The sequence below is a fragment of the Pseudocercospora fijiensis genome (assembly GCF_000340215.1).
Source record: "Pseudocercospora fijiensis CIRAD86 unplaced genomic scaffold MYCFIscaffold_5, whole genome shotgun sequence".
In the NCBI taxonomy this organism is placed as follows: Eukaryota; Fungi; Ascomycota; class Dothideomycetes; order Mycosphaerellales; family Mycosphaerellaceae; genus Pseudocercospora; species Pseudocercospora fijiensis.
This window is the reverse complement of record NW_006921536.1, coordinates 383377-399716: the sequence shown is the minus strand read 5'-3', so window position 1 is coordinate 399716 and position 16340 is coordinate 383377. Positions and strand designations below refer to the sequence as shown.

The 16340-nt window shown below is 44.0% G+C and overlaps 6 protein-coding genes across 6 annotated transcripts; 3 read left to right on the top strand and 3 right to left on the bottom strand.

Moving 5' to 3' along the window:
• Nucleotides 1-514: 514 nt before the first annotated feature.
• On the bottom strand, nt 515-1615 carry MYCFIDRAFT_57233 (uncharacterized protein; the record flags this gene model as incomplete). The annotated part of the gene is made up of 2 exons (XM_007928887.1): nt 515-1069; nt 1125-1615. 2 exons carry the CDS (start codon nt 1613-1615, stop codon nt 685-687), a joined length of 876 nt encoding a protein of 291 aa, XP_007927078.1. The 3' UTR covers nt 515-684.
• Nucleotides 1616-1912: 297 nt separating this feature from the next.
• On the top strand, nt 1913-4871 carry MYCFIDRAFT_215437 (uncharacterized protein; the record flags this gene model as incomplete). The annotated part of the gene is made up of 5 exons (XM_007929067.1): nt 1913-3597; nt 3701-3787; nt 3879-3991; nt 4753-4758; nt 4865-4871. The coding sequence occupies exons 1-5, from the start codon at nt 1942-1944 to the stop codon at nt 4869-4871; spliced, it is 1869 nt and encodes a 622-aa protein (XP_007927258.1). The 5' UTR covers nt 1913-1941.
• Nucleotides 4872-10604: 5733 nt separating this feature from the next.
• On the top strand, nt 10605-11024 carry MYCFIDRAFT_78885 (uncharacterized protein; the record flags this gene model as incomplete). The annotated part of the gene is made up of 1 exon (XM_007928994.1): nt 10605-11024. The coding sequence occupies one exon, from the start codon at nt 10605-10607 to the stop codon at nt 11022-11024; it is 420 nt and encodes a 139-aa protein (XP_007927185.1).
• A 273-nt stretch (nt 11025-11297) lies between these two features.
• On the top strand, nt 11298-12924 carry MYCFIDRAFT_196994 (uncharacterized protein; the record flags this gene model as incomplete). The annotated part of the gene is made up of 2 exons (XM_007929066.1): nt 11298-12015; nt 12296-12924. The coding sequence occupies 2 exons, from the start codon at nt 11298-11300 to the stop codon at nt 12922-12924; spliced, it is 1347 nt and encodes a 448-aa protein (XP_007927257.1).
• Nucleotides 12925-13052: 128 nt separating this feature from the next.
• On the bottom strand, nt 13053-14129 carry MYCFIDRAFT_154336 (uncharacterized protein; the record flags this gene model as incomplete). Its single annotated transcript, XM_007929065.1, has 1 exon — nt 13053-14129. One exon carries the CDS (start codon nt 14127-14129, stop codon nt 13089-13091), a length of 1041 nt encoding a protein of 346 aa, XP_007927256.1. The 3' UTR covers nt 13053-13088.
• Nucleotides 14130-14421: 292 nt separating this feature from the next.
• On the bottom strand, nt 14422-15239 carry MYCFIDRAFT_211426 (uncharacterized protein). The gene has a single exon (XM_007929064.1). It carries the CDS (start codon nt 14690-14692, stop codon nt 14462-14464), a length of 231 nt encoding a protein of 76 aa, XP_007927255.1. The 5' UTR covers nt 14693-15239; the 3' UTR covers nt 14422-14461.
• Nucleotides 15240-16340: the final 1101 nt, after the last annotated feature.

Here is a 16340-nt window from a genome sequence, read left to right as displayed (position 1 = left end):
TGCTCTCGATCCAGATTACGAACCACAGACCCTCAAAAATCCTGCATCGAAGAACCAGAGAGACACTAAGTGACCAAAATTCGACGCACGATCTATGTCGCAGAAGTACCATCGGCGGCGGAAGGACTGTCAACATCTCTGGATGGGTTGGATGTGTGAAACTGTTTCACATGAATTGGAGCATAGGGTTGGTTTTCGATCATTGGAGTTTTATGCCTGTATCATGCGAGGGACTGCGGGCTCCGGTATACAGTTTGAGAAGTGGTCGGCATGTCGCAGACAGCAGTCTGGTCTTAAGAGCATAGAGCGTAGAGCGCGGCCCTTCCTTTGCACACTTACCACAATGTGAATTCATGTTCATTGCCGTAGATTGCCCGTGACCAGGCCAAAGGCTGTGTATGGGGGTTCTGCATAGGCTGATCCGACCGCTGAACGAGTGGAATGAAAGAGCGTCATCTTCCACATTCACATGCGCAACGACAGCCATGCAGACTTGGTAACGAAATACAATCTTCACATATCTCGACAATCATTATTGGCTGGACGTCTCAGTCTATAGGTCGTCTGACCTGCTCAATTCTCTTTCCTCTCACTTTTTGTGAAAGGTAATATACATGCCTATTCCGGCTCTTGAATCCGCGAAACGCCACGCGTTTTATGCTATTCCTCGATCTCCTCCAAAACTTACTCCGGAGGAGCACCACTACCTTCACCAGCAGGTCTCGATGCCAGGACCTGTTCGGGACCTTGGGCAGATGCTGCGGCCTCGCCAGTCGCAGTTCCACCTTGTCGCGCACCTCCTCTGCGGTTAGCACTTGCCTCAGCCGCGGCATCCTTCTCGCTGTTGATTTTCTCCACTGTCTTCTCGATCTCTTCTGATGGCAGCATCTCGACCGTCTTTCCTGGTGCCATGATTGCGATCTCGATGTTTTTGGCACCGGTCTGGACGACTTCGAGAAGCGACTTGATGGTAAGCTCGATGGTTTCGGCGCGGGTCATGTCGTCCTTGTGGTTACGCTCGAGAAATTCTCGTACGGTCTTCGAAGAGCGGCCGATGGCGTTTGCTTTCCTTTAGTGCGCGAGTCAGTGTCATTCAGCATGTCTCTGGCAGTGCCTGTACATACCACGCGCTGTAGATACCACTCGGCTCAGTCTGGTAGAGGCGTGCCTCCTTGCTGCCTGGGTCGAAGCCCACAATCAACGTGCTGATACCGAAGGGCCGCACGCCTCCCGATTGGGTATATCGCTGCTGCACGCCTGCCACATATTTGGTGATGTACTCTACGCTCACTGCGTCCTCCACCGTCAGACGATGCGACTGAGCCTCCAACCGCGCCTTGTCTACCAGAATGCGAGCATCTGCGTTGAGACCGGCGAATGCAAGGCAGACGTGGGTATCAAGCATGGAGATCTTGGAAGGCGTGATGCGGGTGTCTTGGAGCTTCAGGGCGGATCGCTTCTCGCAACCTAATACCACGACCTGATCGTCCTTTGCAGTACCCTTCACAGCGACTGCGCATGTTCCACGCTTGACGGCTTCGAGGGCATATTCGACTTGGAAGACGTGACCATCAGGCGAGAAGACGGACAGCGCGCGGTCGTAGCCAGAAGCCATGCTGTGCGGGTGTCGGTGGTGTTTTGATGGGGACCAGTCAAATTGAAGGGGTTTCCAGTGGTATATCGTTGTTAAGCAAGGACGAATGTGGCTTTGGTGATGGAGGATTGTTTGGTGGATGTTTCGATGGTTGCTGGTCGAGCTCAAGGCGTCAAGCAGACGCGAATGAGCTCCAGCGATTCTCGGCTCAACTCTGCCGAAAGCTTGAGCGATCTGCAATGACGCCGGCCGAAGCAAAGAACTACCTACATGTATACGGAGGACTCTTCTCTCACACACGTCACTCTTTTCTACCATCGCTCTTTCTTTTGTGTACATTCAACAGCATGCCTTCGATCAATCGCTGCTTGCCCGCGCTCAGGCGCATTCGAATCGCGAACCAGACATTCCAGCAATCGGCACAACTTCGAGCAGTTCAACGAGCATCGCAAGTACGATGGCAGCACGCCGAGGCAAAGGCAACGACTACCGCCTCCAATGCAGAACATAATCCACCAGAATCGCGATCAGGAGTGCCAAACAAGAAGCAGATCAAGTTTACCTCCGAATCATACCCCCAGCTCAAGCGAGACTCACGCTTCAAAGAGTTGACGACAGACGATGTGAAATTCTTCAAGGACGTCCTCGGCTCAGATAATGCCATGATTGATGGTGTCAGCCAAGATGCTACCAGTGAGCTCGAGGCATTTCGAGCAGACTGGATGCGCAAGTTCAGAGGTCAGACGAAGCTAGTGCTCAAGCCAGGCTCGACAGAAGAAGTCAGCAAAATATTGAAATACTGCAACGACAACAAGATCGCCGTCAACCCGCAGGGAGGAAACACTGGTCTTGTGGGAGGCTCAGTGCCGGTCTTCGACGAGATTGTCGTTAATCTCGGCCGCATGAACAAGATCCGTGAATTTGATCATGTATCTGGAATCCTGGTGGCTGATGCTGGCACCATTCTCGAAGTTGCTGACAACCACCTCGCCGAGCATGGCCACATCTTCCCGCTCGATCTCGCAGCAAAGGGTACATGTCAGATAGGTGGTAATGTTGCCACAAATGCTGGAGGTCTTCGCTTGCTTCGTTACGGTAGCTTGCACGGGAATGTTCTCGGCATTGAAGCTGTATTACCTGATGGTACTATCGTGAACGACCTCGGTAAGCTTCGCAAGAACAATACTGGATATGATCTCAAACAGCTCTTTATTGGTGGCGAGGGCACGATCGGCATCATCACAGCAGTCTCTATCCTCTGTCCTCAACGATCACCTGCTGTCAATGTCGCCTACTTCGGCCTATCATCGTACGAAAAAGTGCAAGAAGCTTTCAAGGAGGCAAAGAAGTCATTGCAAGAGATTCTTTCCGCTTTCGAGCTTATGGATGGCAATTCGCAGAAGATCATGACGCGTGCTTCTGGACGCAAGCTTCCTCTTGAAAATGAATACCCCTTCTACTGCCTCATCGAGACATCAGGATCGAACGAGGAACACGATAGCGAGAAGATGTCGGCATTTCTAGAGCATGTCATGGGTGAAGGCATCGTCGAAGATGGTGTGCTGGCGGAGAATGAGACGCAGGCAGCAAATCTATGGGCATGCCGAGAAGGTGTCAGCGAAGCATCTCAGCACTTTGGTGGAGTCTACAAGTATGACGTGTCGATACCTTTGCCCGAGCTTTATCAGCTCGTGGCCGACTGCCGGCAACGATTCATCGACAATGGCATGATGGACACTGAAGATGAGAGCAAACCAGTCCTCGATGTCATTGGCTATGGACATATGGGTGACTCGAACTTGCATCTGAACGTGTGCACAAGATGGTACGACAAGGAGGTCGAGAAGGCCCTTGAACCTTGGGTATTTGAATGGATTCAGAAGCGCGAAGGCAGCATCTCTGCTGAACATGGTCTTGGATTGACGAAGAAGGATTACATTGGATACAGCAGAAACCAGACTATGATCGATCTCATGAAGCAGATCAAAAACCTATACGACCCGGTAAGTGGACCTCCTCCGGTTTGCCCAAAGCAAGACACCCTGATTTTGATCGCAGAACGGCATCATGAACCCATACAAATACATATAGAGCAATTTAATTCAGCCGCCAAAGAGTGCGGCAGGAAGCACGCCGAGAATCGTCGCCTTTATCGAGCGAAGTGGCAGTTCGCACCAAAGAATCTTCCGCCATGTCTGTAAACATTGAGGTCTTCACTATCTCGCGATAGCTTCGTTACCAGGTCTGTAGAATCTGTACATACTCACAAGGACACTAAACGCAGATTCAACGAATCATCAAGAATGCGGACAGGAATCTTGACGCAGAGTCGCACGGCACGGTCAAGCAAAGTCTGCATAATCGCGATCTTCACAGCGCAACGTCTATGTTCACAAGGTATACCATACCGCTCCAATAACGCTCAGCCTCAATATCTATTTGAGAGCAGCTGAACGAGCGCATGACAGCCACGGGCGCGAGGCTAGCAGTGGGAGGTAAAGAACTGCGCAGCCCGGACGAAGGAGCCGTGGGATTGCTTACACCACAAAGCTTGGCTGAGCTTGTTCCATGCTTGACTTGCGTCGGTCGTTGCGTTTCGTGGAGATGCGAGCACCACAGCGCGCGCAACCAGGTTGTTTGGATTGGACTTGACGTCGAGAGAGTGGCCGTCCTGGCAAATTTGGCTGGTGTCCTGCTTGCTTGATGTCCCTTGGATACTGCGCCGCGCGGGATGCCTCTAGTTCGCAGGCATTGCGACCACTGCGTCTTCTGCTGATCAGCTAAGCGGAATACCAATTTGGGCAGGTCTTGCGCTTTAACAAATTCAGAGGTCGAATGAGCATGTGTCGAGCATGTATGAGTTAAGCGGGTTTGCACATGATGCTAATAACGGGCAGATGAATCGAGCAATCGAACTTCAACTCTTTAGCGTTGACGAACAATACTGTGGATTGATGTGTCTTTTCCTTTGCGTAGGGCTGCTTCAAGCCCACCTGGAAGGCACACACTTGCCAACTAGGAAGTGTTGTGGACCACTATCGCGTTCCAAGACTGGCAGCTTGCAATGTATTTGTTTTGATCACTAATCGTATATATATCTCGACTACCGAGGCTAGCAAACTTCGATAGCTAAAGGCTCTTAGACTCTACAACTATAGGCCTAGGTATGTTTATATTATATATAATATAGCTATCTGTAAGGTTCTAGGAATACGATACTAGTTTTAGAGAATATTATAATTTTAGTTTCTATATATATCTATGCCCTAGTTTATAAAGGAAAATTTACTAATCTTACAATTCTTAATTATAGTTATGCTTTTTTAAGTTATATAGTAGTTTGTTCTAGCTATAGTATATAGTTTAGTAGGGCTTAGTATAAGTACTAGTATCTAAGTAGTAGTTTGCTGCCAGTCTAGACGCGCGCTATTAATTCCCTTAGACTCTTAGTTAGTAGGCTTTAAATATTTAGTTAGAAAACGAAATATATCTATAGCAAATACTAAGTACTACTTAGCTAATTACTATAGTAAGAGAGAATAGGACTTTAGCTATATACTAAAATAGCGATTTAGACTTTAGTAGTAAATTTACTAGTAGTAAAAGTTATTAACCTTAGCTTAAAATATATAAATAAAATTTAATTATTTAGGCTATATATAGAATATATACTAAAAGAATAGATATACTACCTTAGTAGAGGCCTAGATATATTATATATAACCCCCTAATTACTAGTAGTTATCCTCTAGCTAGTAAGTCTAGTAGTATAATTCTTAGAGATTAATAGCTTTAAGCTATACTATCTAGCTATTATAGATTTAGCTATTATACTAGTTATTTCTACTACTAGTCCCCCGATAAATTATATAGTTTAAAGTATAGAATACTAAATTACTAACTTCTAAATAGAGATAGGTCGATTAGTAGAGGTCGGTTAACGGTTCGACTAATAGTTCGATTTATAGTTTGATTAATAGTTTGATTAATAGTTTGATTAATAGTTTGATTAATAGTTTGATTAATAGTTTGATTAATAGTTTAATTAGTAGTTTAAATAGAAGTTAGATTACTAATAATAGTTTAATTCAAAACGTAATTAGTAGTTTAATTAATAGTCTAATTAATAGATAGATAGATATTTCATTTGCCTGTTGTAGTGCCTTTCGGCCTATATAGGTCTGTTTCTATGTATTGTTTTAGGTAGGAAACCAACTTAGTTGGTAAAAACCTCCCTCCTATCCTATTTATAAGTGTTAATCTTCCTCGTTTCCTTGTTTTCCTTCCTCTAGGGTATACTAGTATTATAGTTGTTACCCTCTAACTACCTTGCCTGCTACCCTGCCCTTCTTTCCCCCTCTTCTTCCCTCCTTCTTATCTACTCCTTAGTTTCCCTTACTAGTGCGAATTGTTGTATAAATCCCTATTTAATAATCTACTTCACTATCCTCTTTAGGTCTTCTTTGCTCTAGATTAGCTTGTCGTATTCCCTTTCTATTGCTCTTAGTTTCTAATTACTTCTGCCTTCTAACTATTAAGGGCAGACTAGCAGTATATACTTAGGGTTCTAAGATTGGTAGCTATATTAGTAAGCCCTGCTTTCAATTCCTAGGACGTTTCTTCTAAATAGGTAAGATCTAAGTCTAATGTATTTAGATCTGATTTAGATAGCTAGGCTTGCTTCGGCCCTATTTAGGTCCTTATAGAGCTAGTAGTTATGTTGACTAAATTTGGTTAGTGCCTTTAGGGTTCCTAGCCTAACTTATGTTTTATTCTATTCCTGCTCCTATAGGTATCTAGCAATTGATTCTACTAGGCTTTATTTCTCTCCCTTTAGCTTGTCTTCCTTTAGCCTTATGTTTAGTCCTTAAAGCTCTTTCTCTAGCATTTCTCTTATTAAGACTCTATATTGCTCTAGGTCTTTAACTTTCTAGGGAGTTATTTATAGTCTGTCTCGCCTCCTAGTCCTAATATACTAGGCTTTTATCTTGTCTAGTGCCTTTTAGATAGTCTATTAGGCTAGGTATTCTATTGTCTTTGCTATATATTAGTGTCTTAGTCCCTTAAAGTATTGTTTAACTAGTAGGATCCCTAATTCTATTTCCACTACCCTTATTAGTATAGTTTTATATGCTCCTAGGATTTTCTTTAGGCTTTAGGTTTGGGACCTGCTAACTAGTTGCTTAATCCTCTCTAGTGTTTTCTCCTAGGCTATCTATATCTATACTCTATATAGTATTGCTAGCTTGATAATTGCTTTATATATAACTTTAGCTTTCTCGAATATAGCCCCCTATATAGAGGCTGTAAGCCTATTAATGGATTGTATATTAGCATCTACCCTCTGCTTTACCTTCTTTACTTATAGTCCCTAATTCAGTTTTAGATCTAGCTAGATCCCTAGTACCCTAAGCTCTGCTAATAGTTGGGTTTTAAAGCCTTAAATAGTAATTGATTGCTTTATGTTATAGGTTGATTTAGCCTTACTAAAGTAGATAAGCTAGTACTTTTCTAGGGCGAATTTTGCTCTATACCTCCTTGCCTATTTTTTATACTCCTAGTGCTTCTCTTCTAGGATCTTATAGTTGGTTTCTATTGTCTTAGACTAGGCTAGGATGTTTGTGTTATCTACAAACCCTAATACTAATGTGTTTTTTAATTCTAGGAGTAGGAGTAGGTCTACTATAAAGATAAGGAAGAGGATTAGGGAGAGTATTGATCCTTAGGGGATTCCCTTTTTAGTTAGCATTGGGTCTGATTTGAATTTGCCTAGAATAAGCTGTATTAATCTTTCCTATAGGAAGGACTAGATAAATTGGACTATCCAGTTTAGTATAGCTTTCTGTTTAAGTATATATAGGAGCCTTTTATAGGAGATATTGTTAAAAGCTCCTAAGATATTAAGGGAGAGGAGGGTTGCTACCTAGTTTTAACTATAGTACTAGATATGCTTAATCTGTTCTGTAATTAGTTCTATAGCTGTTAGTGTTAACCTCTTCTTTCTTCCTCCTATCTAGCCTTTAGGAAGGATATTCCTTTCCTCGGCAAAGGTTATTAGCCTTTTAGCGATAATTTTTTCTAGCACCTTGCCTATTATATTAAGTAGGGCTATTAGTCTATAGGCCTTAAGCTGTATATAGTCTTCCTTCTGGGCTTCCTTACACTACTGTTAGGGACTTCCTAAATGGTCTTAGGTAGTGTCCTAGTACTAGGCTTTGTAAAAAGATATTAGCTAGTGCTAGGGCTAGCTCCTTCCTGCATGCTTTTAGAAGTTTGTTGTAGATCTTGTCTTCTCCTAGTGCCTTATTGCCTGGAATTTTCTTTAGGATCCTTTCAATGGTTTCGGGTTTGACCTAGGTATCTCTTAGTGTGCCTAGTAGTAGAGTCTCTAGTCTAATTAATAGTTTAACTAACTGTTTGATTAGTAGTTTAATTAGTAGTTTAATTAATAGTTTAATTAGTAGTTCGACTAGTAGTTTTAGTTTAACAGAAACTTTAATTAGTATTACAGTAGTAGCTAGTCTCCCGATAAATTATATAGTTTAAAGTATATAATACTAAACTACTAGCTTCTAAATAGAGATAGGTCGATTAGTAAGTTAATTAGTAGGTCGATTAATAGTTCGATTAATAGTTCGATTAATAGTTCGATTAATAGTTCGATTAATAGTTCGATTAATAGTTCGATTAATAGTTCGATTAATAGTTCGATTAATAGTTCGATTAATAGTTCGATTAATAGTTCGATTAATAGTTCGATTAATAGTTCGATTAATAGTTCGATTAATAGTTCGATTAATAGTTCGATTAATAGTTCGATTAATAGTTCGATTAATAGTTCGATTAATAGTTCGATTAATAGTTCGATTAATAGTTCGATTAATAGTTCGATTAATAGTTCGATTAATAGTTCGATTAATAGTTCGATTAATAGTTCGATTAGTAGTTTAATTAGTAGTCTTATTAGTAGTTCGATTCGTAGTTTAAGTACTGGTGATAGTTTAATTTAAAATTGAATTAGTAGTTTAATTAGTAGTTTTATTAGTAGTTTAACTAGTAGTTTTATTAGTATTTTAACTAGCAATTTAATTAGCAGTTTCATTAACTATTTAATTAATAGTTTAATTAGTAGTTCGATTACTAGTTTTAGTCTAATAGAAGTTTTAACTAGTATTTTATTAGTAGTTAGTCCCCTAATAAATTATATAATTTAAAGTATGTAGTACTAAATTACTAATATCTAAATAGAGATAGGTCGATTAGTAGGTCGATTAGTAGATCGATTAGCAGTTCGATTAGTAGTTTAGCTAGCAGTTTAATTAGTAGTTTAATTGCTAGTAACGGTTGATTTAAAATTTCGTTAGTAGTTTAATTAGTAGTTTAACTAGTAGCTTAACTAGTAGTTTAATTAGTCGTTTTATTAGTAATTTTATAAATAGCTTGATTAACTATTTAATTAATAGTTTAATTGGCAGTTCGATTACTAGTTTTAGTTTAACAAAAATTTTAATTAGTATTTTATTAGTAGTTTCTTTAATAGTTTTATTAGTAGTTTTATTAGTAGTTTTATTAATAGTTTTATTAGTAGTTTTGTTAATAGTATTGTTTCTAGTTTAGTTAGTAGTCTTAGTACTTTAATTAGTAGTCCTATTTATAGGTTAGCTTATAGTCTTAGTAGTTTTAATTAGTAGTCTTATTAACAGTTTTATTAGCAGTTTTATTAATAGTCCTATTAGTAGTTTTACTAACTATTTTACTATTAGTGCCATTTGAGTTATTAGTTTTATTATTAGTTTTATTATTAGTTCTTTTATTAGGTTCACTAATAGTTTAGCTAATAGTTTATCTAATAGTCTATCTAACAGTTTACCTAATAGTTTAATTAATAGGTTTGTTAATAGTTTTCTTAATACCTAGTCCTACTAGTAGCTGCCTACTAGTAGCCCTACTAATAGTCTAATAGTCTAAAGTTACTAGTAGCTCTATAGCCTCTACTAATAGCTTTATTAAAATTAATAGTACTATTAGTAGTCTTACTAATATTTTCGCTACGGGGACCTTTATACTAGTCGATAGGCTTCGTATTTAGTAGAATATAGCTATATCTAGGTCTTTAGTCTACGTTAAGCTCCTACTAAATTTTTATTAGCGTTTTACGCTTATATCCGGGTTTCGTTAAGCGCTTTCGATTTACGTTCTACGCTAAAATCCGGGACAAGTTAAACTTCCCTTTAATCTTTAATTAAATATTACTTCTACTAAAATTCTTAGCTAATTATTTCGGTCTTAGCGGACAACTTAGATTTTCGCGGGCGATAGGCGCGGTATCTAGATTAGTAGCTACGGTACTAATTATTTCGGTATTAGCGGACAACTTAGATTTTGATACTAGCTAATACTAGCTAATAGTCCGAGCTAATACTAGCTAACACTAGCTAATACTAGCTAATACTAGCTAGCTAACACTAGCTAATACCTACGCTAAAATCCGGGGCAAGTCAAATTTCCCTTTAATATTTGTTTCGATTGACGTTCTACGCTGAAATCCGGGGTAAGTCAAATTTCCCTTCAATCTTTGATTGAATATTACTTCTACGAAATTTCTCAGCCAATCATTTCGGTCTTAGCGGACAACTTGGATTTTCGCGGGCGGTGGCCGCGGTGTCTAGATTGGCAGCTGCGCTGCCAATCACCGCACGAAAACTGCATCGGGCAGGAATTGCGCTTCGTCAACCAATTGGAGCATCCGACCAAATGTTGGCTGAGCCTTCGACTGACGTACGGTCTGCAGCTGAAGCACTGTGCAGCACGCAAGTCTCCGCGTTACCAAAAATCCCTTGTCGTTAACCTGGAGTAGAATACGACAATTATCGATACAACAATTCAACAGAACTTGAAAGCAAAGGTCTTGTGACCGAACCCGAGTATCGACTTTACAAACGACGATGGAGTGGCCTTGCAGAGTTGACATTGCTTAAGTATGTCCACCAATTGCCAAATAATGCACAGAATGGGCACTGACTTCACGCACAGCTTTGCAGTCGGATGGGGCTACGTAGCACCTGGTGTCGTGTCGAGCACGGCGACGAAATGGTACGGCATCTCATTCCAAGAACTCAACAACCTCAGCATCGTCTCTTCACTGGTCTTCCTCATCCCAGCACCTTTCACAATCTGGACTCTAAACCGCTATGGTCCTAAGATGTGTATCATCATCGCCTGCGTGTTGACGGTGATCGGAAACTGGGTCATATTTGCCGGAGCAGCAACGAAGAACTTCCCCGTCAACATCGCCGGAAATGTCATCCACTCCTTAGCTTCACCATTCATCATAGCGTCACCCACGAGATATAGTCGACAGTGGTTCGGTGACAAAGGCAGAACACTAGCCACCGCCCTTCCATATCATGATAATATTGCTCGTGGCTGAGTGTAGAGATGGGATTTCTTATCAAGAACTGACGATGTTGCTCTCATGTCCTCAAGTGGATGGATAGAATAGAGTTTGACAGCCTGAGAAGATATAGGAAGTAAGGTACCAATCAGATCTGAGACATAAGGCTTATACACAAGCTTCACACCAGCAAAGGATAGGTAAGGCAGTTCAAACCCCTATTTACCCACCGCGAACGTAGCCTCGTCCACCTCTCATCAAAATTCCGAACACACTCCCTTCCTTCCTCACACCTGTTCGACGACAACCATGGGTCGTCACTCCTACCTCTCGATCGCAAATCTGCCATGCTTCCACCACCGCCCCAAGCCTTACTCGACTTGGAACTGTTTCGAAGTCCTTACCGACGAAGTCCCTCCAGAGGAGCCGCGACACTTACTGCGCCTTCCGGGCGAGATCCTGAATCAAATTTACCGCTACGTCTTGCTCAGCGACGAGGACATCGTGATCCATCCTCAGACAATTCCGAAGCACACGGCGTTACTGCAAACGTGTCGAAAATTTCGGAGCGAGGGTTTAGGGATTTTCCTGGCGGAGAATCACTTCTGCTTCGTTGCCGATATCCAGAATGCGAGGGTGCTGGAGTCATGGTTTTTGGCGATCGGATCGCGTTCTTCTGTTCGATTCATGACGGGGAGGTTCACGGTTGCAGAACAATGTACACTTTTCGGCCGGGATGATATGGCCTGGGTCGCGGCCTTCGACGATAAATGGGCACAGCGAACTGCGACTACGCCCGAGGAGATTGCGGACTGGAATCAGGGATGCGCGAAGATGTATCGAATGGCGAAAGTTCGATGGGGAGAGATTCAGCGGGTGTGGGCGAGTGTTGCTGAGCAGTTGTGGCTTCATGCCTTCCCGGGCGATGTGGTTGCTCTTCCAGATGTTAAGGAGCAGGAAGATGCTAAAGCACCTCGGGATGTTTGTGTGGAGGACTTCGGTACGAGATTGAGGTTGCTTCGAGAAGGTAATAGCGAGGCAGGGCTAGAGATTGTGGATTTCGCCGAGTTTGAGCGTAGGGTTAAGGAGAAGGAAAGACTTGAGGTCGCGGTATAGATCTGGCAGTCGGCCTCTTCTCTCCAATGATCTTCATTCTCTAGAGCAAGCCGAATTGGATTCGCTAAACAGATGCAGAGTGAGCGGCAGTCGTGGCCAGTTCCAGCAGGAGTGAGGCCAAGCTAGTGTTTTCCATTGCCCGCAATGTATTCAGTTGCTGTCATGTAGAGACAGCTCACTTGTATATCAAGAGTCGAACATCCGCAACGTGGCGAAGATCTTCCAACAACCTCATATGAGCCATTGCCTGCACGCGTGCATCACCGAGTATGACCTCTCAACATTCGCCACTTCTCGAACTGGCCGCCGAGCTGCGGAACGAGATCTACCGGTATGCTTTGGTCGACGGCACAGTTCGGGTGACAGGTCGAAGCATTCGTCGGCGCATGGCCTTGCTACAGACAGCATCATCGGAAACAATGCTACCGCCATCACATCGTTCGAGATCGGCATGGGGCATTCGAAATCGTTCAGGCGCGAGGCGGAGGAGATGGAGAGGAATGTTGCATCTCCAGACCGGGAAGTCGCGACACGAGCCGCCCAACAGCTCCTGCCGCTTGTCCAGAAAATGTGGCGACAGTGGCAAGAGGTGTTGGCCCAGGTGGCAGCGTCGATGCGACTTGCAGCACTTCGAGCCGAAGTGATCCGCCAGCCGATGGACGGTTTGGACGAACAGGCGGTCCGAGCAAGGACAATCATGGTGGATGTGCTGAAAGAGCGAGTCCAAGGCAGCGCAGCAGATGGGCGCCGATTTGACGATTCCCGGGAGTTTATGAGGCGCTTGGCGATCTTGAGAGAGAAGCACATGAAGTCTGCCTGACCCGCCGACAGAGGACGTGTTGGCTGGAAGCGCGATCAGGATATGCGACTTCTTCGATGTCGAGTGTCGGCCTTCGTCGGCACAGCATAGGGCAAACAAATGGAGAAGACGATAGACTCAGAATCACTCGATGGCGTAGGGCGCGCATTGATTCATTTGCTGTTTTACTTCGAAGTCACAATGCCCGTGTAGCCTGCGAAGTCACCTTGCTCCTCTTTCAGAATCTCAGGCAGTTCGTCTTCAAGAAATGAGGTTTTCCAATCCTTCTCTCTTGGCTTCCATCCAAGTTCTCGTAGCCTCAACGCTCGGCTCCTGCTGTTGAGACCGATAACAGCAGCAGTAAAGTCCGCAAATGCATCGCCCCAAAGCTCTTTCATAAGCTCTCTTGGCTCTGCATCCTCCATCTTCCCTGCCTTATGAAGACCTTCGCCAATCACTTTGGCAACCTCGTACCAAGATGGCTCATCATCACCAGTGCACTCGCAGAAATAGTATGGATTCTCCAACGTATCTTTTGGAGTGACCTTCTCGAGATGGTGAAGCAGGACGATGTATGCCCGAGCCAGGTCCATCACGTGGATGTTCGACTCGACTCCCTGACCTTTGCCAACATAAGCCGCATAGCCGTGTTTCAGCGCGAAGCGCGTCAAAGTGGGGATCTGGATTGATAGACGTCTGTGTCTTGGGTTGAAGCCATATATCAGGGGTGGAATCATGATCGCTATCTTGGCTTTGTCACCCAATTCGTTCTGGGCTTTCACAATGGCAAGATCGATTGGTCGGTGGGGAGCATCGTCGGCCACGGCGTCGACTTCGGCACGCTTGTTGTCGTAGTAGATTTTGTCACTCTTGTAGGCACTGAACGAGCCGTCATCGAGCACGCTTGTACCGGAAGTGTGAATGAAAGTTGTCAGAAGGCCTTTAGCGGCTCGCTGCTTGATCGCCTCAAGGACTGCCTCAACGCTGGGTAGGTGGTCTGCCGTTGCAGTGTGAAAGGTAATGTCGTGTTGCAAGACTTGCTCAGTGATCTTGGAGCTGTCTTCCAAATCACCCATAACCACGGAAGCTCCTGAGGCTGCCAACTGAGTGCCGTGCTCCCTTCGGCGGACATATGCAGTGACAGCGTAGCCATCAGAGAGCAGAAGATCTAGCACGTTCCAGCCGATGAAGCCAGGGCCAATGACCAATGCCTTCTTTCCAGACATCCCTGTGCTTGATGATATGCCGAGTGGTTGAGAGTGTGTATGATGCGTAGCTGCTCTTGAGGTCTCTCAGGGTCTTAATCTTGCAATCACACTTGGCCAAGTTCTTATATGATGGATGTGCTCAACGAGACCTGAACTTCGAGCTCTTGCCCTCGGTGGGGCAATCACGCCGAAGGGCACAACCAACGTCATGCGGAGCTTGGCGGAACCGTGCAACAGCAGAAGACGCTTTACTTTTATGGAGTCGGCTGTTACTGAAAACGAAAATGCCGCTGTGGTGTTGGGAGTGATCGTCGTATCTGCTTTGTAATGCTTCCAAGTTTCAACTCACGTCAAACTCTGCTATGCCTTTGCTCTGTATATATTGCAGCTCCGGCCGCTCGACACCACTCCAGCTTGCCCCAAGTTTGGCGTTGCTTGTACCACTGAGCTGCAAGTTGAAGTGGTGCAATAGCGCAGATCGTGCCAATGTATCCTCGCTCCGGAACTCTGATTGTCCTTGCCAAAGCCCATCCAGCCAGCTCTACGCTAGTATGTCGTTCATTTGGTATCGTGTTAGCCATGATAGCATTGAGGCCAGAAACGTGCCGTCGCCAACTACCTCTGTTGACTACCAGGAATTGTCCCTCTGGAGCTGGCTAAAGGCCGTGTTACCCTTGCTAACTGAGCTTGCTGCTCGGTTCTGGTCCATTGACTCAGAACACCACAATGACTGCTCTTGAAAATCGTGCCTCCTTATCGTAAGGGCAGAGTGGCACGCGAAGCTGAACAGCCCGTCCTTGCTACTGAAGGGATTCGCGCATCGGGGGAGGATGAGGTACAGGATCAGGGAACGGGTCGTTCGGTCGAGGCTTCACCTCGAAATTGCCGCTACTTCGAATTCATATCTCTCCCGAAAGGCCGGCTCGGGTCTTACAACCCGCAGAGTTGCAAGACAATTCGTCCTGTTTCAGTGTATTAGTGTGGAGTTGCATCCACTGACTGTATAGATCTTTGGAAAACGAGCTGCCATTTGCACGACACATTAGTGTGACTGTGCTACACGAGCGCTCTTTGAAGATTGTCTCTAGATTGTGTTAAAGTCGTACGTGTGAGTGGCAGTCGGGGAAGAATCATTGGAAGCAAGGAGGCACATTTAGTACCGCATGCGTCGCCAGTCCGTGTACACGGCGTCGGTGAATAGGCCAAGGTCCGCCCGACTCCTGCTACGCGTAACGCGTTCCATTGTTTTGTTTACATTCTTCCGCATCGCTGTCGCCGGCTCTTTTATCGTTTCTATTACTAAGATTGCTAGTATTTATCGATATTGCCCTCTCTTCGTATAATATAGCTTCGGTTCTATCGAACTTAGTAGTACTACTACTGCCGGCGGCGGAGAGAATAGCGGAGGCTGCCTAGGGCGATTTCGTACTCGAGGGCGACGACGATATAGTAGACGCGCCTAAAAAGAACAAAAGCGACGATTTTAGTAAGGAAATATTAGAGCTAAAGAGGCTATACGTAATTAGTATATAACTAGGCCGAGTAAAGCTAGGGTCTTAATACCTTAGGTAGGGCTTAGCGCTTAGCGTTAGGCTAACTCTCCTACCTTCCTCCCTCTTCTCTTAGATCTTTATCGAATACTACTTATACCTACTACTACCCTATCTACCTACTAATATAACCCTTCTTATATAGTATTCGATCTACCCTTTAAGGGTAGTAGCTAGATAGTCCTTATTTTAAGCTTTTAGCGGTATAGCTACGGAAACTATCGATTTAACTATATTACGCCTAAAGAACGGGACCTATACGTACTATTCTACTAAATAACTATACTAATTATTAAGCAAGGCCTTCTATACGGCCTATTATACTAAGTTAATCGTACTAAGCCGATATCTACTAATTCCGCTATATCCGTACTATAGGGGCCTATAATATATTATTAGTACTACCCCTTATTATAATAGCCGGCTTATTACGAAGCAATAACAACCGTACTACCGCTAGTAGCGCTAGCAACGACAACGCTAGTAGTATAGTACCTACTAAAGTGCCTACTAAAGTGCCTCCTACTAAAGAGCCTACTAGAGGGCCTACTAAAGAAGAACCTATAATTCTAGGTAATAATATAGAATTGCCTATTAACGATATTCTTAATAATATTATTAATCGACGATATAGCTAGCTAGCCTTCGGCCCCTAGCTAGTAGCGAGACTTTAAGAAGC